This window comes from Rhinolophus sinicus, chromosome 2, assembly GCF_057876585.1.
Source record: "Rhinolophus sinicus isolate RSI-liver-muscle chromosome 2, RSI-T2T, whole genome shotgun sequence".
Taxonomy (NCBI): domain Eukaryota; kingdom Metazoa; phylum Chordata; class Mammalia; order Chiroptera; family Rhinolophidae; genus Rhinolophus; species Rhinolophus sinicus.
The window spans coordinates 548,422-575,504 of record NC_142502.1 but is presented as its reverse complement, the minus strand read 5'-3'; the positions used below and the strand labels follow the sequence as shown (position 1 = coordinate 575,504).

General features: G+C 44.0%; 3 protein-coding genes across 23 annotated transcripts in view; 1 reads left to right on the top strand and 2 right to left on the bottom strand.

Moving 5' to 3' along the window:
- WDR27 (WD repeat domain 27) overlaps positions 1–7,151 on the bottom strand; it is a 154,393-nt gene extending 147,242 nt beyond the window's left edge. For 13 of the 18 annotated variants that reach the window (XR_016019948.1, XR_016019949.1, XR_016019950.1 and 10 more), the window contains exons 1-3: positions 6,500–7,151; positions 5,587–5,693; positions 4,977–5,172 (exon numbers count right to left, since the gene is read on the bottom strand). Coding sequence is in view for 12 of the 18 variants with exons in the window: in XM_074333871.2 (XP_074189972.2) it covers positions 4,977–5,172; positions 5,587–5,693; positions 6,500–6,592 (396 nt within the window). In the remaining 6 variants the exon portion in view is untranslated. Of the gene's footprint in view, positions 1–4,976; positions 5,173–5,586 lie in introns of all 18 variants that reach the window. The other 5 variants (XM_088794904.1, XM_088794918.1, XM_088794929.1 and 2 more) reach the window with 5 other exon arrangements.
- C2H6orf120 (chromosome 2 C6orf120 homolog) lies at positions 7,144–9,739 on the top strand. Of its 2 annotated transcripts, none has more exons than XM_019712624.3 (2): positions 7,144–7,270; positions 7,569–9,739. In XM_019712624.3, the coding sequence occupies exon 2, from the start codon at positions 7,609–7,611 to the stop codon at positions 8,161–8,163; it is 555 nt and encodes a 184-aa protein (XP_019568183.3). In that variant the 5' UTR covers positions 7,144–7,270; positions 7,569–7,608; the 3' UTR covers positions 8,164–9,739. The 2 variants fall into 2 exon arrangements, with proteins under 2 accessions (XP_019568183.3, XP_074189979.2); XM_074333878.2 differs by having other exon boundaries at positions 7,252–7,393.
- Positions 9,226–26,855, bottom strand: PHF10 (PHD finger protein 10). Of its 3 annotated transcripts, none has more exons than XM_074333875.2 (12): positions 26,685–26,855; positions 24,286–24,392; positions 22,473–22,603; positions 21,813–21,890; positions 19,995–20,128; positions 19,748–19,897; positions 18,651–18,760; positions 16,519–16,672; positions 15,615–15,770; positions 10,977–11,085; positions 10,499–10,687; positions 9,226–9,415 (listed from the first exon to the last, which is right to left on the bottom strand). In XM_074333875.2, the coding sequence occupies exons 1-12, from the start codon at positions 26,769–26,771 to the stop codon at positions 9,330–9,332; spliced, it is 1,491 nt and encodes a 496-aa protein (XP_074189976.1). In that variant the 5' UTR covers positions 26,772–26,855; the 3' UTR covers positions 9,226–9,329. The 3 variants fall into 3 exon arrangements, with proteins under 3 accessions (XP_074189976.1, XP_074189975.1, XP_019568196.1); XM_074333874.2 differs by having other exon boundaries at positions 21,813–21,896; positions 26,685–26,854; XM_019712637.3 differs by lacking the exon at positions 26,685–26,855 and adding an exon at positions 25,321–26,611 and having other exon boundaries at positions 21,813–21,896.
- Between the last annotated feature and the right edge of the window lie 228 nt (positions 26,856–27,083).

The window sequence follows — 27,083 nt, the reverse complement described above, 5'->3', positions numbered from 1 at the left end:
TGCTTTCCTATATATAAGCAATAAACAAGTGGAATTTGACATTTAAAACCAAAAAGTACCACTTATATTAATACCCCAAAAAATAAAATGCTTGGGTACAAGTCTAAAAAAATGTGTACAAGATCTCTATACGGAAAGCTATAAAACTCTGTTGAAAGAAGTGAAAGGACTTCTGCACAGCAAAAGAAACCATCAACAAAATAAAGAGGTAACCAACTGAATGGGAGAAGATTTTTGCAAACAGTGCCAATAAAGAGCTAATATCCAAAATATACAAGGAACTCATGAAACTCAACAACAAAAAAAACAAACAACCCAATTGAAAAATGGGCAGAGGACCTGCAGAGACATTTCTCCAAAGAGGACATACAAATGGCAAATAGACATATGAAGAAATGCTCCACATCACTAATCATCAGAGAAATGCAAATCAAAACCACAATGAGATATCGCCTCACCCCAGTCAGAATGGCTATCATCAACAAGACAAACAGTAACAAGTGTTGGAGAGGCTGTGAAGAAAAAGGAACCCTCATACACTGTTGGTGGGAATGCAGACTGGTGCAGCCTCTATGGAAGGCAGTGTGGAGGTTCCTCAAAAAATTACGAATAGAATTACCATATGACCCAGCAATCCCTCTCCTGGGTGTCTACGCAAAAAATCTGAAAACATTTCTACATAAAGACACGTGTGCTCCAATGTTCATTGCAGCTTTGTTTACGGTGGCCAAGACATGGAAACAACCAAAATGTCCTTCGATAGATGAATGGATAAAGAAGTTGTGGTATATATACACAATGGAATACTATTCGGCAGTAAGAAAAGATGATATAGGAACATTTGTGACAACATGGGTGGATCTTGAGAGTATGATGCTAAGCGAAATAAGTCAGGCAGAAAAAGCAGAGAACCATGTGTTTTCACTGATATGTGGTATATAAACCAAAAACAACAAAAGAACAAGACAAACAAATGAGAAACAGAACCTCATAGACACAGACAATAGTTTAGTGGTTGCCAGAGGGTAAGGGGGGTGGGGGTTGGGGGGTGGGAGATGAGGGTAAGGGGGATCAAATATATGGTGATGGAAGGAGAACTGACTCTGGGTGGTGAACACACAGTGGGATTTACAGATGATGTAACACAGAATTGTACACCTGAAATCTATGTAATTTCACTAACAATTGTCACCCCAATAAATTAAAAAAATAATAATAAAGAAAGAAATGAAAGGAGAACTAAGTAAATGGAGGGCTATTCCATGCTCATAGACAGGGAGACTTAATATTGTCAAGATGTCAGTTCTTCCCAACTTGATCTATAGATTCAGTGTAATCCCAGTGAACACCAACAGATTAATTCTAAAGTTTATATGGAGACAAAAGACCCAGAATAGCACACACTATTGAAGAGGAACAAGACTGCTCCTACCTGACTTCAAGACTTACTATAAAGCTACACTCATCAGGACAGTGTGGTATTGGTGAAAGAAAAGGCAAACAGATCAGTGGGAGAGAATACAGAGCCAGAAACAGACCGACATAAATAGTCCACTGATCTTTGACAAAGGAGCAAAGGCAACACAGTGGAGAAAACTATAAACTCCTAGAAGATAACACAAGAGGAAATCTAGATGACTGGGGTTTGGCGATGAATTTTTAGAATCGTGAAAGGCAAGATCCACCAAAGAAAGACTTGATAATCTGGACTTTATTAAAACTAAAATTTTCTGCTCTGTGAAAGACACTATCAAGAGAATAAAAAGACAAACTACAGATTGGGAGATAATATTTGCAAAAGATATATTTGGTAAAGAACTGTTACCAAAAATACACTAAGAACTCTTAACACAAGAAAACAAACAACATGATTTAAAAATGGGTCAAAGACCTTAACAGACACCTCACCAAAGAAAATATACAGATGGCAAGTAAACACACGAAAAGAAACTCCACATCATAAGTCATCAGGGAAATGCAAATTAAACCAGCAATGACATCCCACCACACACCTATGAGAATGGCCGAAATCCAGAACCCTGACACCCCCACACGCAGGTGAGGACGTGGAGCAGCAGAACTCTCATCTACCGCTGACAGGAACACAAATGTGCAGCCACTGGAAGACGGGTGGTTTCCTATAAAAATAACTGTACCCTTAACCATTCGATCCAGCAACTGTGCTCATTGGTATTTACATAAAGGAGCTGAAAACTTAACATTCACACATAAACCTGCACGTGGATGTTTACAGCAGCTTTAGTCATAATCGCCCAACCTTAAAAGCAACAAGACAGTGGGTGATAGATAAACTGTGGTGCATCCAGATAATAGAATATTATTCATCACTGAAAAGAAATGCGCTCTCAAGCCATGAAAAGATATGGAGGAACCTTAAATGTATATGACTAAGTGAAAGAAACCAATTGGCAAAGGCTGCATACTGTATGATTCCAACTCTATGACATTCTGGAAAAGGCACAGTTATGGAGACAGTACAAAGGTCAGTAGTTGCCGGGGGTTGGGAGTGTGGGGAGGCGAGGACAGGTGGAGCCTGGAGGAGTTTTCGGGCGTGGAAATACCCTGTGTGACACTATAATGGTGGTTTCTCCAAACCACAGAACGTCCAACACCAACAGGGAACTAAGATGACCTATGAAATGCCGGCAATGACGGTGTGTCGGTGCAGGTTCATCGCTGTAACTACTGCATTCTCTGGGGGCGGGGGGGGCTGTGCTTGTGATAATGGGGGGGCTGTGCTTGTGATAATGGGGGGGCTGTGCTTGTGTGGGGGCAGGGTATGTGGGAAATCTCTGTACCTTCCTCTCAATTTTGCTGTGAAACTGAAACTGCTCCTAAGAAAAATAATAAAGCCTTACAGTACAAAAAAGAGATTAAAAGTTGTGTGCCCGCCCCAAAAAAAGAGCCAAAATTTCAAAGCAGGGAATATTATCAGGGATAAAGAATATCACTTCGTAATATTAGTGGAGTTAATTTATCAAGAGGACATAAAAATACAAAACATTTACATACTTAATAACAGAGCTTCAAAATACATGGAACATACTGATGGCAGAGCAACAGACAAACGCACATTTAGTCACAGATTTCAATATGTCTCTGTCAATAACTGATAGAACAAGTAGACATCAAATCAGCGAGAATGTAGAAGACGTGAAGAACAGCATAAACCAATCTGACCTAACTGACATTTATAAAACAAAGGATGTGGACGTGCAAATATTCATAGCAGCTTTACTTACAATAGTTACATAAAAATACAAAAATAAGCTAAATGTCTTCCAACATAAAGATGATTAAACAAGCTGTAGTATATTCATACAATGGACTATTACTCAATGATAAAACGAATGAACAATAGTTCATTCATGCAACAACATAGATAAGTCTCAAAATAATTATTCTGATTAAAGAAGCCAGACAAAAAGAGTAAATACTGTCTGATTTCATTTACATAAAACTCTAGAAAATGCAAACTAATCTAAAAGCTTATTTATACTTAGAATACATAAAGAATTTGAAATCAACAGGAAAAAGACAGATAGTACAATAGAAAAATGGCAAGACACTGAACACATACATCATTCAATCTTTACAAAGTCTGAAAAAGACAAAATGTCCAAATGACCAATAAATGTACAAAAATGTGTTAAACATCATTAGTCAGCAGGGAATTACAATTAAGTACCAGTCCACCCATCAGAAGGACTAAAATTATAATAACAGGACCAAGTGCGGGTTAGGCTGTGGATACACTGGAGCTCTTACACAGCCTGTGAAGTATAGATTGGCCACTTTGGGAGTCTTCTTATGCTTAGCATTAGCTACAAAACTAAATATGTGAATGCCCTATGACTCGGCAGCTGTACACACGTGCACCAAGACATACTACAGAATGTTTGCAGCAGGCAAAATGTGGAATCAAAACAAATGCCAGCAGCAGGAGAACGGGTCAAGTGTGTCTATACACACGATGACATTCTATGCAGAGGAGAAAATGAGCAGCGAGGAGCCGCACAGACAAAACGGTGAAGGAAAGAAACCGGCACAAAAGAACGCATCACACACGAGCCCACGTGTGCAAAGTGCAAACATGAGCACAACCAACCCACGGTGCCACACGTCAGATGACGTGCTCAGGGAGGCGAGAAGGGAGCACCAAGTGAGACGGGGCGTCACCCAGACGTGTTCACTTTGTCATAATCACCGCAATGTGCGCTTGACGTCTGGGACGCATTTTTCTGGATATTATCATTCACTGAAAACGTAAGAGATAACAAGCTGGAGATCTGAATGTACATCTCTTAATTCAGAGGGAATCAAAATGTAGATTTACCTTTATTAATGATGAACAGCTTCTATTAGCAAAGTGATTGCCAGTAAGATTGAAAGTTACAGAAAATGTTCAAAGTAAATATAGTTTTGATTCCTATGTGCTCTAGTCAGTACCCTCAAACTCCTGAGGCCCAAAATGAAGACAAAAATCATTCAAATGCCAAAACAGGTTGATAGAATTTACTTTCTCATTTATACAATGAAACCTGTTTTTATTAAGAGTATTCACATATGATATTAGTCATGAAATAAGCTTTAGAGTGAAAACTAATGAGGTCTTCAAAACTATCAGATTCTGCAATAAACATAAATAAACTTATGTAAGTGTGTTAATAAAAAAAATCTAGAAAATTTCAACTTGTCTTGATTGTGTTAAAATGAACGTATTCTTGTTCATGTTCTTACTAAAGAAATGTTTTAATTAAGTGATTCCAGACAGTTTATTTTACAAAAATCAAATTTAACATAATGTTTCTGTTGTGCTAACATTTCCTCCGATAGTTGCTGATTCCCCAGAGGGTAATGTTACCCAAACAGCATCAGAGAAATGGAGAGGTGACAGACAGCAAGGCGCTTTGTATCATCTGACTTCACAAGAAACACATACGACTTCTAAATACCTGCTGAGAAGGGTCCTCAGTGTTCCAGACGCAAAGTTCATTTCCATCTAAGGGGAAAGCAGAGTGCTGCACGCTGCAAGCAAGCTGCACGTGGGGTGTGGACTTCTTGGACTCAATGAGGAATTTTTCTATGACAATATCACCTACACAGCCACCATTGGTGGCAGAAATCTCCTGCTGTTCTTCCATCTGCAATCTGAAAACACAAGAACAGATGATGGCTACCGGTGTGGTTTCATATACCACTGGCCTGTTATTGATCGTAATTACTAATACGATCTCACACACACACCCCAGGCGTACCCACTCGCCACCATGCCCTACTCCCAAGAAAAAGGAAGTCACTGAAAATCCTGGAGGTACCGTATGACAGATGGCCCTACTCTGCCCACAGGCTTCCAGACTCCACAGACCTGATCCAAGGCCCACTCCTCCCACTTAACAGCCTTGCTGAGACTCACAGAGTCCCCTTCCACTGCTGGAACATGGAGGAAACAAGCAGCTCTCAGAGCGTCGTGAAGAGCAAACACCCATCTGCGGCATGAGGGCTAGTTCTGTGTTCCATAAACACGGGCATGTTACATGCGTGCGCCTACAGCCCAGGACTCACCCTTGACTCTGCTCTGCTTCACACTTCATTCCAGGCACTAAAAATATCTCAGAGCTCGGACATGGGATTTGAATAATAAATGGTGAGCAATGGGTCTGGTCACCATGCTGGTTGGAGAAAAACAAAATAAAAACATGTTGAATATTTTGAAGCACCTCTTCTTTAGTTCACAAACTTGCTTCACATATATTTTATTTGCCAAGACACAGCAGTGAGCTACTATAAAAACATAGCTAAATGTTATATCCACTCTCTTGCATTCCACTGTGATATGCTTTCTTCACAGGAAATAAAATGGGTAGTTACACTGCAGAGCGCCCCAGGTTCGGGAAGTAGCACACATGACACCAGGTACATCTTTCAGGAGAAGCTGTTGAGATCCACTAGTGTCATCTCCACTGTCATGCAGGGGCTCTGGTCCTGCTCCCCACATAAGAACGCAGGACATGGTGAGGCCAAAAAGGAACACCCCCGGAGCCATAGGTAGGGGAGTCAGACCACTATATTCTTGCTGGCAGCTGGGTTGGAGACACAGGAAGCAGGAGCCACACGATCCGCAACCTGCCGCCTGCTTCTCTGCCAACCAACCTCACATGCTGACTGCAGTCCGCACTTGCTAGCGCAGCCACGGCAGTTATATCAGTGGCCAATGGCTGACCGTTAACAGCTGACGGCCAACTAGTCACAGCTGATGACCATCTACTACCCGAGCCAGCACCTTTCCACAGGAGGCCGAGAGCCTGGAAACTGCTCTCTGGGGCTCTGTCCCCACATAGACCAGTGTGTCACGACCCAAACAGATGCGACTTCTCCCAACTTCAGGCAAATCAACCCAAAGAAAACAATCAGCCCAAAACTGTGCCGCCGCTTTTATACGCCTGTAAGTGACTGCACATGTAACAGCTCAGTTTACCCGTCGTCTGCCTGTCTCCGTCGGCATCCTGACCACGCTACACGCTTTGGAGCAGCTCAGGCTCCACAGAGAGAGACACAGGGCTCGGGGCATGTTTTTAATGTTCCGACTCCACTTGTTTCCACAAAGTGATTCAGCAGGTTCTAAAACGCAGCACAACAGTGACACTAAAATCACCTCATCCGTCTCTTAGGGAAGCTCTCAATGGCCGATGGGCGTCCCTTGACACGTATTCCAAACTAAGAAAAGAAGCCCTGGAAATAAATACAACTCCACGTTGACGATATCTTTAGGGGCATTTCAAACAGTATCCCGTTGTTCAGAGGAACAGGCGACAGGCAGCAGGTGCGGGGACAACGTCCCCAGGCGCGCCTGCCTCTCACCTAGGGACCCGCCCGCGAAGCGGACGCTCAGTCAGGGCGCACGGGGCAGCCAACCGGCGTCCTCGGCACGGCGAGGGCTCCTCGGCACTGCGGTCTCGCACTTGGGGACCCGCGAGGGGGACGCAGAGGCAAAGCCGCCGGAGCGCGTCCGGCCTGCGCCCCGCCCCGTCCCCGTCGCCCTGGTTACGAGGCAGCCGCTGCCGAGCCCGGCCCCTTTCACCATTCTCGCGAGAGCTCGGAGATCGTCACTTCCGGGAGGCGTCTCACTCTCGGACGTCCCCCCGAGACACCACCCACTTCCGGGCCTCCGCCTCACTTCCGGCTTTCCGGCGCGGCCGCCCGGCTCAGGCCTTGGTGTTCCTGGCGCCGCGCCCTGTGGGGAGCGGTGGTGAGTCCGGGGCCGGTGACCGGCCTGTCCCCCGGCTGCCGCCCCCTGTCGCCGTCCCCGCCCCGTGCCCGGCCGTCGAGCCTGCACTCGGCGCCGGCCTCCCCTCCTTCCCGGCCCCCGAAGGTGCGCTCCCTGCAAGGCCTGCGCCTCCCCATCCCCCGGTGTCCTCCTCGCCGGTTCCCCCCCGCGGGCAGCTGGGGTGGGCAGCCGAGGCCCCCGACTGGTGGCCCGGGTCGCTGATGCGGAAGCAGGCGTGTGTCTGCCCCGCGCGACTCAGTGTCGTGTCCTCTCCCCACAGAACATGCGGAGGCAGCAGGCGCCGCACTAGGCGTCCCGCCATGGCCGCCCCCTGGACCCGCGCCCTCCTGGTGCTTCTGACAGCGCAGGCCGCTTCCTGGGCGGCGTCCTCCGAAGAGGAGGCGGTTCCGGAAGAGTGGGTCCTCCTGCACGTGGTTCAGGGCCACATAGGGGCCGGGAATTACAGCTACTTGCGGCTGAATCACGAGGGCAAGATAGTCCTGACGATGCAGAGCCTGACGGGCGACGCAGACCTGTACGTGTCGGCGACCACCCTGCACCCGAGCTTCGACGACTACGAGCTGCAGTCGGTCACCTGCGGCCGGGACGCGGTTTCCATCCCGGCGCACTTCCAGCGCCCGGTGGGGATAGGCGTCTATGGGCACCCGTCCCACCACGAGAGCGAGTTCGAGATGAAGGTGTATTACGACAGGACGACGGAGCAGCACCCGTTTGGCGAGGCTGCTTATGCGGATGGCTCGGAGACGAGCCGCCAGCCCGCGTACGCTCCGGAAGACGCGTCACAGGAGGACGAGTCCGTCCTCTGGACGATACTCATTAGTATTTTGAAACTGGTACTTGAAATTCTTTTTTGATTCATTGCCCACGCGTTGGCGTGCACTGATCTGAAGCTGACTGCAGTTTGCTGTGAACCTAGCTGCTTTTAACTGGATGAAAACCCTAGTTACCTTTTCTAGTTGGGGGATGGGAAAATAAAGCCATACAGTTCTGTTACCTCAGTAACCCCAAAAGTAGGAAAAGCAGCACGCACGCTATTTGTTTTCAAGATCAAAACTATAAAAGGAGTATGCACGATAAAAGGTTTCAACTCCATTTTGATAAGCTTGTCAGGTGACTAAAAAGAAAGCTTGCAGTAACTTAGGTTTATATAAGTCAAAATACAGCAAGCTTTCATGCAGGTACACAGATCAAAAGATTGTTGCCTTTATAATGTCACTCCTTAGAGATTTTAAATGAAGTTAAAATGTGTGAACTTTGAAGAATTAAAAGCAAGTCTGAAATTTAGTATTTCCTTCATACTTGGTGAGAACGTGGACTAAAACCCCACACCTATCCCCAAGTAGGGGTGATAGCTCCTATCCAAACAGGATTTCCTGGCAGGCAGGTATTCCTGTGCCAGTTAATGACAATTCTAAACCCAGCTGCACCATATCCCATCAGGTCATTTGTAACTTTTATCATCTTGGGATACTTATTAAAATTGTTCCATTACTAAATAATTTTGTCACGGTACCTAAGGTAGGCCAGAAACAATATAGATTAGGAAAAGGTCATAACTTGCAGGCTACTAGAAATTCAAATATAGTTAAGTATTTCAAATTAAGTTGCCTAATATATTTCCATTAAATTTCTGAAGAGAGCCAAACTACTACCGTGTTTCCCCGAAAATAAGACCTAGCTGGACAGTCAGCTCTAATGCGTCCTTTGGAGCAAAAATTAAAATAAGACCCGGTCTTATATTAATTTTTGCTCCAAAAGACGCATTAGAGCTAATTGTCCGGCTAGGTCTTATTTTTGGGGAAACACGGTAAAATAAAAACTTTTTGAGAGAGGGACTTTCTCTACTGGAAATTGGTTCCAAGGATGAGAGTAATTTATAACAGAAATGAATCAACTTGCAGATTTTAACCACATAGTTAATTTTCAAAAAACAAATCTTTTATTGGCATAAAAATGAAATGTAAATAAATTGGCACCAAATAATTCGTTTAAATGCATATTACAATACTGAGATCAAAAACTATCCCTCTTTGCTGTTTTTCCCCCTTCTGCCCACTTTCCTGGGTGTTGGGGGGGCTCGCTGACAACAGTCACAAATCCAGCGACCTAGGAGAAAAATTGTTAGTTAATAATAATGGAATTTAATTTACGACTGAATTTTAAACCCATTTAACTCTCCTTTAGCTGTCACTAATGATATTCCTGTGGGTTTGTGCTGGAAGAGCACAGAGGAGTTTTTCAATTTACGGAGAAAAATGTAAACTTCCCTTAAGGTAATCAGTGTAATCAATGCCATGGGAAATTCAGGTGGGGGGGCATATCGGAAGAGCAATGCTACGTAATGATAAGGACCTTTAAAGATTATAATCCTTTCTAAAAACACTATCATTCTTAAAAACTTCAGTAATACAAATCCTAATTTAAAACCTGTTGCTGAGTTGGCTTCTTTTCAGTCCTTTTCTCTGCTATTCACTGGTGGCTGTGGGTCTTTAACAGTGTCAAGTCCTGGTATACTATGCTGACACAGCACTTTAAAACTTACCAAGCGTTTGACAGCACAGTGATAAACTATACTACATACTTGGTCTGAATTACACAGAACTTGAATGATTCAAGTTGCTTCTGATTCCCAGGAAACTTAGTTCTCGGGGTGTATTTTACAAAGTGTTAGACAGTGGTAACTATGCAAAGAAGTTCTAAAATGACACAATTATGTGTGTAATGTTTGAGTCCACTTCCTGTGATTTACCCTTCAATTCTGCGTTCATTCTAAAGTTACCTGAATTGTTATGCTCACTCAATTTATAGATCTGGCTTAGTATGTACAAGAGCAAAGCACTCATTTTAAGTTTTTAAAAAGATGACATAAAATAAACTCAAGACTTTGAAATAAATTGATGCTGTTGCTTCAGCTGTTTAAGTAGAAAACCAGTGGCTCATTGTACACATTGAGCTGTTACTCCCAAAACTCAGATGAAGCACTCTGACATCTCATTTGTCCTTCAGTGGGTTAGCTAGGGATAAAAAGTAGGTGGACGTGATCTGTGTGATCACAGCTTGGGTCACTTGCTGTGAACAGAAGGGTCTACAGGCCCTTCATAGCATTACGGAGTTTTATGCAGTGTTTTAAAAAATGCTGGGCGAGTCCCTTCACTCAAAGACAATGTCTCTTCTTTTTGTAATCTTTACCTGATGGAAGAGCACCAAGGCCCACACAAAAAGTATGATAACCTCTGTCACACACATCACAGAACATCATTTCTTCTTCGTGGTGGGGCTGTCCACATACAATGCAAGTTTTACACTCCATACATTGCCATGGGTAGGTCTTAATCATAGAAACAAGCTCCATGGTCATATCCAGGCAAGAAGGATGGCCTAAACCAAAACCAATATTAGTAGTATTTCACACAAGAATTTTTAACGTAATATGGCATAAAATGCTAGTTTGCTTTGTGATTCTCAAGAATGGTTACAATGTTTAATCGCCAAAGAGAAATGAAAATACAGAGAAGAAAATGCCTTACAAATCTTAATCTACGACTTACAAATTACCCTACAATATCGGGTAATTCCTTGGTTCAAGTCTAGCTGACAACTGAAAATCGTAGTTTTTGAAGCAACAAAGAGGGTGGTTAAAATGTTAAGAAGACATGTCGCTACTTACCACTGTTATCACACTGGGAGCAGTGTATAAGTGATTCAGCCTTGCCTTTCTTGTTGGACTCCTTACCCTTGAGACAAATTCCACATAGAGCATTTGGAATGACCTTTGGCTGGAAGGGTAGAAGAGGGCTATAAATTCATGCCAGAAGAACTTACTGTGGGTTCAAAAGGAATTCTGTTACTGTACTGCCTTATCTTTACTTTTGGTAACTTCCTAATGAGGACCTTTTTGAAAGATGACATGAGTCTGCTTTCAACATTCGATGGCCTACTGATTAAAGCCTCCGATTTCATTTTAAAATTTTGTCAATGGCGTGATCTCATGTTAGGCATCCATGTAGCATTCTACACTCCCTGCATGCACAGTAAAATCTGTACAGTCAACTAGAAGGGAAGACTAAAAACAATGTCAAACTGCACCATTAATTGGAAGAGGAAGTCCAGTTTCCAAATGACCACTATTAGTACAAGTTAGGCTCATTCTAAAAAAGACTGTTATAAGCAGCGTAGATACTGATTTTGTTGAAACACAGTTGTAAAAGTTGTAAAACTAGATCTATAAAATCAAAGTTACAAAATCAATACTTCAGCATATTTAATTGAAAGACCGCTCACGCAAACATTGTCATTCATGTGCATAACTGTGGAAAACCAAGTTGTGTGATTACTCCCTTTGCACATCTTATCAATTAATAAAAGAGTCTATGCTTAGGGAAAAAGCATACAGTATGAGATACAAAACATAAAAGTAAGTTTTCAGACAAGAATTAAATCACTTAAAAAACATACATATTTTGAGTATCATTCATTTTTCATATTAAAAACTACGCTCAATCTAATGAAAGTACTTGGGCTTTAAAAAACACATGGCAACACATGGAAAAGAACAAACAAAAGGTTTACTGCACCTAAAATTACCAGCAAAGGGAGAATACTTGAACATCACAACCTTGGCCGAAATAAAACGATGCTCATTCAGGCTGTCTGAATACCTCAGTAACAGGGGCAGAAAAGAAGAGCAAGCATGGGCCAATCATGAACTGGGGGCCAGGGGCAAAATAGATACATATGTATACTGGGAGGAAAACTATTTTACACAGAATATTACATTTCTGTTTCATTCCAGCCTAGCCAAATGCATCTTCTATTTCCCTTTCCTAAGTTACTGAACCAAAGAGGAGCCTAAATGAACTCCAACTTGGGATTTCGTATCCCAGCTTTGAAATGTCTCACTGCCACCTTTAACACCTGTTAGGCCTAAACAATTTGTTCTTAACTCTTTAAGCTTTTTATTTTTTTAATTACCTTCCTTTGCAAAAGATGACAGAGGCATTCAAAAATAATTTTTGGCTTATTTATTTAAAAAGTCAACCTTATACATAAATATAATAAAAACAATAATTCTAAACAATCACAAATATCTCTACAAAATAATAAATATCATGGAAGTTAAAACATACATATAAAACTTTGCAGTTAACTATTCTACATCTCCTGTATTGTATATCTTTATACCCTGCTCCCCCAACAAAAGGATAGTGTCACGTGCTCAAACCTTTTAAGTCTTGCAGTGTAGTTACCCTCCGTTGTTACTGCTACATTCTAAGCTTAAGGTTCTCGTTGTCTTTTTCCTATACCTCAATAAAAAATAGCGAGGAAGTGCACTTCTATGGTCCAAATTCTAGTTCAGTTACGATCAACTCTCTAGCTGCCATAATATGCAGCAGAAAGCTACCCCTCAGCTCACCAAAATAAGAAATATCTTTTGGTTATGGTACCTGCACTAAATGTGGAAGATATACTTATTTAATATTTGTAGTTTAAGTTAGATACTGGCATACTAAGTACTCTAATATTTTTCACGGAAGTCAAGAAAGTAACCACACAATAAATTCTAAGAAAAGAGCTCCTCGTAGGAGATCCTTTACAAAAGTCAAAAGGAATAAAACACAAGGCTAGTCATTCACATTCTAGAGCAATTCAAGTTCTACAATCATTAAAATACACATTAAACACCTATGATAAAAGGGACACCAAGAAAGGTTTACTTCTAAGCTTAAAATCATGTTTTGTTAAACCACTTAAAATGTTTCTTACCCAACGGTCTTCATCTTGATGAAAAGAGGGAGAGATGGGTGGAGAAGAAAGGGGGGGGCGGGAGGGAGAGAGGAAAAGAGGGAGAGAAAAGGAGAGGGAGGGAGAGAGGGCCAGGGAGAGAGGAGTGGGGAGAGTGCGAAAGCACTCTATAGCGTGCTCTGTGACGGTGCCACGGCTCAGCATAAAACACACTTTTTCACTCAAGTGCTCTGAGCGCTCTAAGAAGCCACACTGTTCACAGCCAGGACTTTCCACAGTGGGCGCCCACGGCTGGCTGGGACACTCGTCTCTCAGTGCACTGTGGGGTTACTGGAGCAGGAAGGGCAGTGTGCAGCTCCCATGAAGGTGAATGGGACAGAACTCCATGGATGTCTGATGGAGAGAGTCAATTCTACTTCTAATAACTGCAACAACATCAAGGTGCCATTACTATTAAAATCCACATCCTAATGGTTCTCAGCATCGCAAAGAAAACGCTCACAACATGTATTTTCTTGCTTGAAAAATAACCAAAGTGAGCCTTTCCCGGCAGCACTACTATAGTATAGATTCTAGTTACATACTTGTACCATAGACCTGAACGCTACCAAATCCGTTCTAACTCCAGGTTAATGTAACCTAAACAATCCTGTCCTACAGATCACGGGCAAGCACTAGTGAACCTTACGAAGCAAGACATCAGACACATTATCCCTTTTCTCAACTCCCTTATTTTAAAACAGATTTATATATACGACCTTCAGTGTGAAGTATCTTTAGTTAGGCACATCTTGGCTTATTAATACTTTTCATGGAGAGGTTAGCTTCTAATAAACAGGTTCACATTAATGCAGTAAATCTAAATACTGACTGTTCCAAACGTTGAAATACCTGAAACGTTGTCAGCCCCTACAGCACTGAACGTGCTCAGGACAGGGGGTTATAGACTGTGCACTCTGCGCACTGGACCCAGGGAGTTCCGCCGCCTCAGGTTCACCTGCAGGACTCCTGCACAGTGAAGCAATGGCAGCACGGAATCGTTTGTTTCCAGCCTCTGTTAAGACATCTGTTCCAACATTCTCTGTTAAGCCACGACTACTAGCGCGGCCTTCTCGTCTGAAAGTCTGAACACCCAGTGTGCTATGAGCTGCCACTCCCATCAGAAGCTCTTATCAGACCAGCAGCACACAGTGTAGCACGCACACCGGGCTAACTTCCCAAAATTTCACCTTTGGAGTTCATTTGCTTTTAATCATTAAACATTCATTTCAATCTTTAGTTTGAAACTACTAGATAAGCTACATGTGTGAAAACCAGTACGGAAAGGCCACACCATCTGCTTACACACCCCTGCAGGACACCCCACCCTCGCTGAATGAAACTAAGGAACTTCCTGCGCTAGGCTGAAAAACAGTCCTTGATAGGTTGATTATGCAAAGGCATTTTCTAATTAAATATGGAATCACGAATTGAAGCCGCGCTTTTACTTCAAGAAAAGAAAGGTGAACAAAGTGATAGATGCGCTCTGGCCGGCTGAAGGGAAGTCCGCAAGCCGCCGGCTTGAACCTGCCCTTCGGGACCATCCCCCACACTCCAGTTCCGCTACACAGTGATGTGCTTACAACTCTACTGCGCAAAACTGTGACCAGCTTCCTCTTACACATTCCTTCAAAACACCTTCCTGGCCACAACAGAAAGCATTTTCTGATACATTCCAGATGCAAAAAACTGTACATTTTACAATTACCATCCAAGCATCAAACTGTGCACTAATTCCACTCCTTTTATGATATTCCTAAATCCCCATGTACAAATCGCCTAACCCTCTGAAGGGGAACGGCAGACATCAGGAGGAAAGAATAGAAATAACAGTATTGCTAATGGCCTACTGCCTTACTCTGAGAACAAGCAGATTAAGAAATTAGCAAGTAAATCTGAGCCATATTACCTAATGAAATAATTTCAGTCCTTCTCATAGAATTATATATGCTATTTCCCAAGGTTAGACTAAAAATCACTACAATGTAAATAAAAGGTTTTACTATTTTCTACCACAGACTTAGCTGAATTTGGCAAATGGACAATAATCCGGAGCTTAAACCCAGGTCTCTCTTAATGAAAGGCACTGCAACAGTACAACCGAGCCTACAGCACACCCAGCCTGCCTCACAGCTCGGCCTGCTCAGCTCTACTAAATGCCAGGATATTTCAAATGTCAGGGAAGCATGAACGTTACTCAAGGAAACAAAGTATAAAGTTCCACCTATAAATTAATTTTTTTAAAACCCATACTTGCCTGGTTATTCTTTAAAAGAAAAAAAAAAGATTTTCTTGTAAATTGTACATATACGGAAAACAGAAGCTAAACCGTAGCCGAGAGGGACAGAAAAGCCACCGGGAGAATAAAGCACAACAGAAGGAAGCTGACAGGGCACACACCACGGGAGAACAGCTAACGAGATGCAGCAGCAGGAGCTCCACAACTTTGAAATTCAAAGTGAAAATATTTCAGGGAGAGAGGCTGCTCAGGAGGGAAGCTGAGTCAGGGGCTTTTTTCTTCTACCTTGTACCCAGGAACTGACTTGGACAGTACAGAGCGTTTCGGCGCATCTTTTCTTGGAGTAGCAGCTTTGTCCCTGGATCTCTGTCTTCCCTGGAAAGACTCATCCTGGCTGTCAGGAAGGCCTTCCCCCTCGGACACGTTGCCAGAGGAGCTGTCCTGGAGGTCAAATGCACAAACAGATTCCTTGGAACTCACACAGATCTGAGTCTGAATTCTGAAAACTACAGAAAATATTTCAAAAGAGCTTTCAAGTTTCAGCAACTTAACACATTGCCTACGGCGGGGTTTAAATCCCTGGTGAAGATTCTCATGATCCGTACGCAACGTGTTAAAAAGATCATTCTAAAAAGAAGAAAACTTTTCCAGGGGCGACTGGTGTGTCGTGTCCGACTCATGCCCCGTCTGTCAGTATTGGCTCCTGGCCCCGTGCCTCGGCATTCTGCCATGCCACAGGGCGCTGATTTGTCTAAGGAATCGCCTGTTTTAAATAAGCGTGGGTGTTGGGATCGAAGAACAGTCATTAGAGACGTTCAGGGGCGCAGGGACTGAGAGCCCCGAGTTCTTATAATGGCGTCTGATGTATTTAGGTGTTCGAAGCTTAGCTAATGTGCTAAACACACATAAGGTTGTGTTTATATTTACCAATGTTTGCCAGCCTTGCCTAAGCTGCTTGTAATAAGTAGAAAGGGGCAACCTGACACATACACGTACCAAAGGCTGTGTACAGCTTGTCTGTGTCAATGCACATAAGAAATAACTTTTCTTGACGAAAGTTTTCGGGAAATTATATGCAACTGTCCTTTTTCAAAAAGAGGGTGGTGACACAAGTTCAGCTTAACATCCCAGGAAAGCAATTAGCACAAAAGAAAAGGAGACGCCTCCTACTGAAGAACGAGGTCCTTACCGAAGTGCCTTTGTTTCTCCTTCTCTCATCACCTCGACCGTCCTCGGCATCGTCCGAGTCGCCATCACTGTCGAGTGCAGGGAGCTCGGGGTCCAGAGGGGGCTCGTAAAGTGCTGTGTTCAGTGGCAGATACCGCAGCTCATCCGGTGAGTACCTGAAGTTCAGAAAGACAATTTGCAGTTTCCTGTTATTGTTTTATATGAGTGGACTAATCTTGGAACTACAAAGATAGCCTTAATCTTTTCAATCAACCCCAAATACTTTTGAAAAGTGATTAGAGGTAATAAGCAACTTTTCATTCAGGGATCAAGCAGGGAGAATAAACAAAAAGCTCAAATATTTTTTCACCAGACTAAGAGTGTAAAATATGCATTTGATTCTTATTATCAAAAGACAGTATCTCGGGCCGGCCAGGTGGCTCAGGAGGTTAGAGCTCCATGCTCCTAACTCCGAAGGCTGCCGGTTCGATTCCCACATGGGCCAGTGGGCTCTCAACCACAAGGTTGCCAGTTCGATTCCCCGAGTCCTGCAACGGATGGTGGGCTCTGCCCCCTGCAACTAAGATTGAACACGGCACCTTGAGCTGAGCTGCCGCTGAGCTCCCGGATGGCTGTTGGTTGGCGCGCGTCCTCTCAACCACAAGGTTGCCAGTTTGACTCCCACAAGAGATGGTGGGCTGTGGCCCCTGCAACTGGACCTGGAGCTGAGCTGCGCCCTCTACAACTAAGACTGAAAGGACAACAACTTGAAGCTGAACAGCACCCTCCACAACTGAGATTGAAAGGACAACAACTTGACTTGGAAAAAAGGCCTAGAAATACACACTGTTCCCCAATATAGTCCTGTTCCCCTTCCCTAATAAAACAATCTTAAAAAACAAAAAAAGACAGTATCTCTCTCCTTTACCCTCAACCCCCAAAATAAAACAAAATAAAAATGTCAGCAGACCAGGGAGGACTGTGGCAATAGAGAATCCTGCACAAAACCCACGCTGGCTGGTCCCCCCGGTCCTCTGCTTTCCTAAGTCACCGCTGCTCATGTGCGGTGTCACTGCTTCCCATGGAAGACAGGTATGACGATGAGAGGCGACCTCACAGAATGGACAGGAGGAGTAACTGAGCTGACGCGCGTAAGTCACAGCAGTGCCTGGTCCATACTATTTTAGAAACAAAACTTTCAGTAACACATTATTTTAAACCCATTTGTGAAGCACGTATTCTAACAAATTTAATCATCTCATCTGAAACTAGGGCTTGGCACCCACTCCCGGGTCTGACGGTGCACAGCCACTGGCAGTGCTTGTGCCGCGGTCATCACAGGGCGCCCTTCTTCACACACAGCCATCGCTCGTGCACTTCACCCAGGAGCGCACGCTGGGTCAGCAGCTCCCTCAACGGAGACATCAGACCAAAGCATGGGGGTCGGTACACTGGCATATTGCTTCTAATAATTTGCTGACCCCAAAATAACCGAATTACAAGTTGCTGGCCTGTAGATTAAACTTGACTTTCAAGCAGTAGCATCCTCATATCTATTGTAAACACTACTCTCCAAAGAATATTCGCCAGCTGCGAACAACGCAGGTTTAAAGCTGAGACTCTGAAACCAAGTGATGCCGTCAGTGCTGTTTCCAGGCCCCCCAGGCTGCACTAAGACACACGCAGCACAGCCAGGCCAGGGAGCTGACGTGCCTGCAGCAACCAGGTGCCCATGCAGCGCTCGCAGAACCTCCGCAGGCTACGCCAGTGCTTCTCAGACTGGACTGGCGTCTGTGAAAATGCAGAGCCAAGTCAGCAGGTCTGGGGCTGTGCCTGAGAGTCTGCATTTCCAATGAGCTTTCAACTGACACCAGCGCCACTAGGCCATGGCCCAGGAGGGAGGTGCCTCTGACGCGTGTCCAAAGAAGCACAGAGCAGGGCGGGGAGACGGGCAACCCAGGCTCTGCCAGCAGGTGTCCACATCCCAGCTGAAGGGAGCTCTTCACCACAGACCCATGGAAGACAGCGCATGGACACAAGTCTCAGGCAACACTGACAGTGAAACAGGCAGAGCGACAGGCTCTCAGGCGCCACCCAAGGCTCTGCAGTCCCTCCCCAAAGCCAGTGCCAGTGGGGAGTGAAAGCCCTGAATACCTTTTGTAATATTCCTGGAACTGTCCGGGGATGAGGGCCACCGGGTAGGAACTGACCTTGGTCCGCTCTGTCGGTAGCACTTTGTACTTCCCTTGAGGCACCTGGATAACCTGGGTGAACACGAAGAAAAACACAAAACTGATTCCATGCTAGAAAACAGTCTCACCGCACTCCTCCCCAAAAAGCTGAGCTAGAAGAGACATTAGGAGCCACAACCTAAGAGACAGCGGGTGTTTCTTGTTCTACAGGTTGAGTTTTGTCCGGCTCTTCCCCAAGGTCACCGCTGAGGAAAGACAATTTGTCTCTCAGCAACGTGACCTGGGCAAATTCTAAAACCTCTGTAGCTCAACATCCTTATCTATAAGATGGAAATAACACGTTTTAAGCTCACATGGTAACTGTGAGAATTAAGTGAATACGGAAATCTCTTACAACAGCCACAGCAAGTACAACACATAGCTATCAGTCCCATGCAGAACGCACGCCACAAAGCAAAGGACACGTACACACACAACACACATATACACACACCGCGCGCACACACACCGCGCGCACACACACTACACACACCACACACACACACACACCACACATACCACACACCCACACCGCATACACACACACCCCACACACACACGACATACACACCCACACACACCCCACACACACACGACATACACACCCACACACACCACACACACCACATCCACACCACATACACGCACACACACACCACATATACACCCCACACACACACGACATACACACCCACACACACACCACACACACCACACCACACATACCATACCACACACACAACACACTCACCAAACACACTCATACACCACAGCACACACACCACACACCACACACACCACACACAGCACATCCACACCACATACACGCACACACACACCACACACACAGCACACACACACGCGCACACACACACGAACTGAGTATCATCAGGCCATCATTAAAAATAGCATCCTGAGTTCTGGGGAAGAAAAGGACACGTGACCGGTACAGAAAGTGACAATGATAAAGGACTCTGCACCAACAAGCCACGAGTGGGGTTCAGACAAAGTGTTGCCTACGTGAGTCTGTAAGTCAAAGTAAGCTCTTCTTTCTTCCATACGTTCCCGGTTTAAGTTGCTGTTAAATTCAGCTGCTTTTTTGGCAGCTTTCTTAATATACTCAGGCACTTTGCTGGCTTCAACTTTCTGTGTATTCTGTTGTTGCATTTGCTGAAATAAAAATATTACAGATGGAAGTCACATATAACTTTACAAAATGTCATTCTCCCCAAACCAAATAAAAGATGTTAGTCATCTCAATACTTACAGAATACTCTTTATAGTGATCTGTAATTCGTTGACGTTCTTTTTCTTGTAGAATAACAGAATATTCCGCATGTTTGGCTGGATATTCTTTAATCATTAAATCAATCACTTCATCACTACGCAAGGCTGTTAAACCTATTTTGGACAAAAAAGGTAAAGAAAATCAATTAAGGCTAAACGAACAAAACTGCTTTTCAAAACGTCCTTTTCCTTCAGACTACTCTACATTTAAAAGGTTTTCCAATAGTCAAAGCAAAATATTTGAAAACATTTGAAAATAAAAAAACATTCATAATACAGTCAAACAATTAAAAAGAAACAGATTACCGAAGTCACAAAGGCAAAGAAATCAACTTCTCAACCAAATGTTTAAGATTCTATGTACCATAAACATAAATCCCTTTATTAGAAACAATTGCTAACTAATGATATATACTAAGTAGTGACAATAACATAGAATATTAGATAAAAAAAAACAAAGAACTTTTCAATATATTACAGTTCTTAATCTTCAAATTCAATAAACTAGAACTATTATAAACAGTCAATTCAAATGTCACCAAAAGCATCGATACACATACACAACCCACTCAGGCAATTTTCAAAACTCATAGTATCAAATGTAACAACTACTGAAATGAATTCCCATGCTTTTATATTAAAAAGTAGCCATACTGAAATAAAGTGTTTATGAAAAGGAAAATTACAAATAAAGCATGGAGATAATTATACAGAACTAAAAATTGAGCAAAATTTGCCTTTTAAAAGATAAGAACTGTCAACTGATGGTCGTTGGCGCCAATTCAATACCAAGAGGAATCCCCCAATTTGAGGTGCAGTAAAGAGGGAAACTACTCAGTGCAAACATTTCAGTTGTGACGCAGCATAGCTGTGGAACAGCGCAATCGTGTGCCAGCTCAACTATGAAGCAGCACAGCCGTGAGGTGGCCCTGGGGCCAGGCCCCTCTCTGGCTAGACAGCCCTGCTCTGCTCTATTACACCTGCTCCATTCAGTGAGCAGCCGGGGAAACAGTCTTCAGTGTTTGGTATTAAAGGAAAGTGCACTCTCCCAAGGAGTGGGGAGCTGACTTATACAGACCGAAGTCCCCACCCCTGGTCCCTGACTGGTCCCTCCTCATGCAAGTGAGGACTCCAAATCCTCATTGTTTGACTGGTCCAAAAGTCACTGTCCTGATTGGCCAGAATGAAGCAGCTCTGATTGGTCGGTTAACATACTGATGGGGAATATAACTGTGCAGATCCAACTGGACAGAGAAAGCCTCAGTTCTATTGGTTGAAATACTAACCCAGGAACTCCTTTATGAGGGCTGGTTCAGAGAGCAGAAGCACAGTTCAGTGTGTGTGGGGGGTGGGTGTGTGTGGGGGGGAGACAACTCAACAGCAGCCTTCTCCCTGACGTGCAGTTTGCAGGAGCAGGAAAAGTGTGTGTTTAGAAACAGGCGCTAGGCTCTGCTGTTAAATTTGAGCCCCGTCAGCCACCAGGAGTGCTTCTCAGTAGGTATCTTCTTTCTCAGGGTCCACAACCAATAGTTTTAAAAAGTACTATACAAATTTAGCACACAAAACACACATACTTTGACACTTCTGTGAAAGGTATTAGAAAACAGTATTATTATAAAATACATCATTCTCCTTTGTATTTTAACAACAGTCAAAAATGAAGTAAACAATTTAGCATTTAAATAATTCAATCTACTTTATTAATTTTGTAAAACATTTTAGGAAAGGAGATAAATGCTCATCCAATATCATCTTATAAATGTTAGCTTTCAAAATTCACATTAAAAGCTTTCATTACCTAGAGTGCACTGAGTTTCTGTAATTACATTTAGCTCTCTCAGGTAGAGTTTCTCCTTATGGGACAAATCTCGTCGCTCTAAATCTCCAAAAATGAAAAAAAAAGAAACAAAGGACTATTAAAAATAGTCTTTAGCATCTGTAACATTATGCATTTATAAAACCTTTAAAAATTTTTTTAATTATTAAAAAATCAAAAGAGGCTACACAAAAATTCTCAAATTCAAGAAATTAATGTAAAATAAAATTGAAAAGAGAATAATCCAAAGCTAGAAGTTAACATAATTAATTATATGAAAATAGCTGGTGGAGTATAATTCAAACACGGCTTAAACAGCTACTTCCACTCCTCAGGTCGAGGAGAAAAAGTAAAGAACCAAACTGCTGGTTCATGGAGCCACAGAACGATTTCTTCCTAAAATCTCTCCCAGGAACTCTTTCTTCCTCTTGTTCTTTTCAAATCAATTTATAAGACAAAAGAGCAAATTAATAGTAAAGAGAGATGTTGGATGATAGGAGTAAATGAAAATAAAGCGGCAGAAGAATGTAAAATATATTATAAGTAATCCGTACTCAAATATTCATTGGTTGACAACCTATGAAAAAGAATCACTATTAGTTAAAAGTTAGATTTAGTGTTACACAAACTAAGACTTAATACCTGGATATTTCCGTTTAAAGGAGGTCACGCCCAGATATTCGCTGACTTGCTCTTGCAGCATATAGTAGTCCCCTGTTTCATCAGGCGGCCATTTGTACTCTATTAAATTTTCTGCTGGATAGTAGCTAAAGCTAAGCACAGAGATACATATGATGCCTTTTATGCAGCTTCAATTAAATTTTAATCATTTTTATTTTTGAGAATATTTACTTTTAAGGATATTTAAGGATTTTGAAAAACTATTTTAACTACTTAAATTCTCCATCAGTCTTCTGACTTTGCAATACAAAAAACTTCCCACGATTTCATGTGTTATCAAAGGAAGTTACAAAACAGGTAGAAGGAAAGGAAACCATCTAGAAACAAACCATCTGCCAAAACAGAAAAGTACAATGGAAATCACATTTTCTATATACCACAAAGAACCAACACTCACAACTGTTAGGAACAAAGACATTTTTTAGCTTAAGAGACCTTTAAGGCCCGAACAGGGTGGTGACACCAGTTCTGAATTCTTTCTTTTTGGTGTAACACCCATAGCCCCTAGTTCATCTAACCAAGGTTTAAAGTAACTTGTTTTCCATCTGCTGTTCAGTGAATCACGCAAAGCTGAGAAAGCAGAACTCTAGAAACCTATTTCCCAATGAATTGAACTATAAACCATAATTATTTGTTCTGACAGACTCCATTAACCCAGAAGCAGAATGGCCCAGTTTGATGGTGCCAGTGCATTCCAGATCAATCCCAATCATGAACAGCAAAGACTCCAGATTTCTGGACCTGGACCAATCCAACCTCTAAATTTAATCAATGGATAATAGAGGCAGGAATGTGACACTATTTCACACATCTAACCAATTTAAAGTAACGAACGAAAAGAACAGTTTTCTCAAAAATGGCGCTGGGAAACTGGATATTCAAACACAAAAGTATGAAGCTGGACCCTTAACTCCTATCACACACACACAGAAAAAAAACCCAGAAAAGAACAAATTGCTAAGGATGGAAAGAAACTGGAAACTTTGTGCATTGCTGGTAGGAATATAAAATGGCACAGCCACTGTAGAAAACCTAAAATTACCATACACTCCAGCTATTCCACTCTTAGGTGTATACCCAAAGGAATAGAATTCAGGGATTCTGAACAGGTATGTACACAGCAATACTCACAGTAGCATGATTCACAATATCCAAAAGGTAGAAACAACCCAAGTGTCCACCAACAGATGAATGGATAAACAAATGTACATCCATACAATGGAGTATAATTCAGCCTTAAAGAGGAAGAAAATTCTAGCACATGCTACAACATGGATGAGCTTTGAAGGAATTATGCTAACTGAAATAAGCCAGACACAAAATGACAAATATTGTATGACTCCACTTATACGAGGTCCCTAGAATAGGCAAATTCATAATGACAAACAGTAAAGTGGTGACTGCCAGGGCTGAGGGAAGAGAGAAATGGGAATTTTTAGTGCTTAATGGTTGTGAAGTTTCTGTTTTCAGTAGCAACAAAGTTTTGGAAATGGATGGTGATGGTTACACATCATTACAAATGAATTAAAGCCACTGAACTACACACTTAAAAATAGTTAAAGTAGTGAATTTTATGCAAAACTTAAAAAAAAAGCCACTCACATTGCACGGAAAGCAAAACAAACTTTGGTGTCATACTGTAAAATATGAGAAAAAATATTCTACAATTTTTGATAACTGCTTTTACTAGGGCTAGGGGGACGGGAGTGGAGAGCTAATGCAGAGAAGAGAAACATACCACAAAAAATGTTATTAAGCAATAAAACGACAGTACCCCAGATCTTGACTTGAAGTTTCACAACTCCTAGAGCTATCTCCTGAGCCCATTCGCCTCCTTTTGGATGGCTGGGTCCCATCATTTGAATTATCTTCGTTATCATCCTATACATTAAAAGGATTCAAAAAATAGTAAGAGAAAGATTAATAAGTAAAGAATGTATCTTCTCAGACTTGCTAAAAGGCTCACTTAAAGACTTTCTAAGCACAACTGGTTCTATAAATGTTAACTTTCCATTATAATTAAAAGGAGGCCAAGAATGTGGCATGGGAAAGACCTGGGAAAAACTAAAAACTGGTCTTCAATACAAGTAAAAGAACTCAATTAACCTGTAAATCTAAATCTACTTTTGCCTTCTCACTTAAGGTTAAAATGCCTTCTAGTTTAAACAAACATAAAATTGCGGCAACTCTAAAATTAGAGCAAACCCTCTTACCTCAGGTAAGAAACATATGGATGGGTCATTTCCTGTCTCACTTGACTCGTACCTGGTTTACACTAATTGGCTATTTCAGGTACTTATATCCCTGTGAAAAGATCTACAAGGACTGAAAACAGATTACCAGTCTTGCTCCATTTTTTTCTTACATTTTAAACATTTAGCAATAATATACCCTAATAAGAGTCATCAATCTATATAGTCATCAAGCAAAACCCTCCCCCCCAAAAAAGGAGAGGCTTAAAATTTTTTAAGTGACATTATCCATTATGTGATAATAATATCAAGGCTGTAAGTTGGATCATTATATTAAGGAAATGAGTGAAGTATCAAATGTTAGGAAATTGATATGTTTACATATTAGCTAAGGTTTAATGACTAGAAGGCTTACATTGTTTTAAATCAAACTAATGTAGCTTTCTAAGATTAATACAATTTCGTTCAATACGAATTAGAAGCAAAGCAATCGTGCAGAAGATAAAGAGGCAGTAAGTAAGGCATGTCGGTCAGCACGCCAAAGCTGGACTGCCTGGGTCTAACTGGGCCCTGCCCTTCATTAGCTGAGCAGTTATGCTCTTTGAGCCACTGCTTACCTGTAAAATTGAGAGAATAGTGCCTGTGTTGCTTGGCTAATACAAGGATTAAATTAGTTACTGGATGGGAAGCACTTAAGAGCAAGACCCAGAAAAAAATTAAGAGCCCAATAAAAGTTAGTTAATACGATGATGATGATGATGACAATTTAAGTCTCCAATGGCCCAGCTGTTAGGAATTTACTCAGATTCTATCCCAAAAAGTAAAAGATGCAGAATATTCTCCTTTTTGATTCTTATAAAATAAGCACTCAATGGAAGAGCTCTGTGTATTCCTAAGGCAAGCAGCCAGCTCGGATACGGAGAACTGTCTAAATATGCTCCAAAAATTTACATTTAACAGTAAGTATCACAATTGAACCATTTCATACTCGATACTTCAGGCATAACGCCTTTTAAGCATCCGGGTATCACGTGTTGCTATTTCACTTGCTTCTGAGCACTTGGAGGGTTTTTATGTCCTTGAGTTTGAGTACATTTCCCTTGGCTAAGAAATGGGGACACTGAAGGCCACGGTGGAGGACTGCCACCTGAGCAGGTCAGACATTTGCCTCTGAGTCACAGGTGGTTCACCCCAAGTGTCTCCCCACAGCGGGGCTTCAGGCCGGGGCGCCGCGGCCAGGACGGTGCGAGCCCCGGAGGCGGGACCACCGGCTGCAGCAGCCGCAAGGCCGCGCGCGGCTCAGCCTCGTCGCTCCACCGGGGGGCGCGGGCGCCGCGGGGCAGGGCGGCCTCGCTGCCGCCGGCGAAAGCCTTCCCGGGTCCCGACGACACGGTCCTTCAGGGAAGAGGTGGATCCATCGCAAACGTCCTCTCCCAGGATCTAATTTCAACTTTTCAACAACTTAAGGCTTGAGGTTCTTACAATCACGCCTCCGTTCCAACCTGTGTCACAAACTACAAACTTGGTCACCGCACGCAGTACCGCACGGCGTCCCGCGGCCCCTCGCGGTCTTGTCCCCTCGGCGTCGCCTCCGAGACTCCAAGTCCTGCTACGTCCGGACACCGCCAAGTACGGCGTCTTCTCGGGCCGCCCGGAGTCGCCGGGACGCCGCGTGTCCACCGGCCGCGCTTCCCCGCCGCTCCGCACACCGCCCCGGGCGCGCGCGGGGCCCGCGGCGTGTCGGGCCCACGGACGGCCCAGTTCTCCGACTTCCGTGTCCGCCGCGGACCGGCGGCCGCTCAGCGCTTACAAATGAGCCGCGACTCCCGGAGGACGCGGAAGCGGAACAGGCCCCGGCCGCCCCGGCTGCGCCCCGGAGGCCGCGCCGCTGTCCGAGGCTGCGGCCTCCGCGCCTCCCAGGCCCCCGCCCCGGCCCCGGGCCCAGCCCGCCCGCTCGCCCGCCCAGCGGCCGCCTCCTCACCTTCGGGGACTGCGCTCCCGGGGTGGCCGGGTCGCTGTCGCACGGCCGCGGGGACAGCGCCGTCCCGGGGCCGGCCGCCGCCGCCATCAGCCCGAGCGCCCCGCGCCGCCGCCTCCGCCGTCGCCGCCGCCTCGTCCCGGCCGCCGCCGCCGCTGCCGCCGCCGCCGCGCGGGCCGCCCGCCGCCCGGGCCCCGCCCCCTCCGCCCGCCCGCCGCCCGGGGGCCGGCCCCTGCCGCCGCGCGCCCCGCGGCCCGCCAGCGCCGCCGCCACCGCCATGGCCGCCGCCAGCGCCGCGCGCCGCCCGCCCGCCCGCTCGGCCGCCCGCCCGGCCGCCCTCGGCCCCGCTCAGGCCCCCGCGCCCGCCGCCCGCCGCCGCCCCGCGGCCCTCGGCCCGCCGCT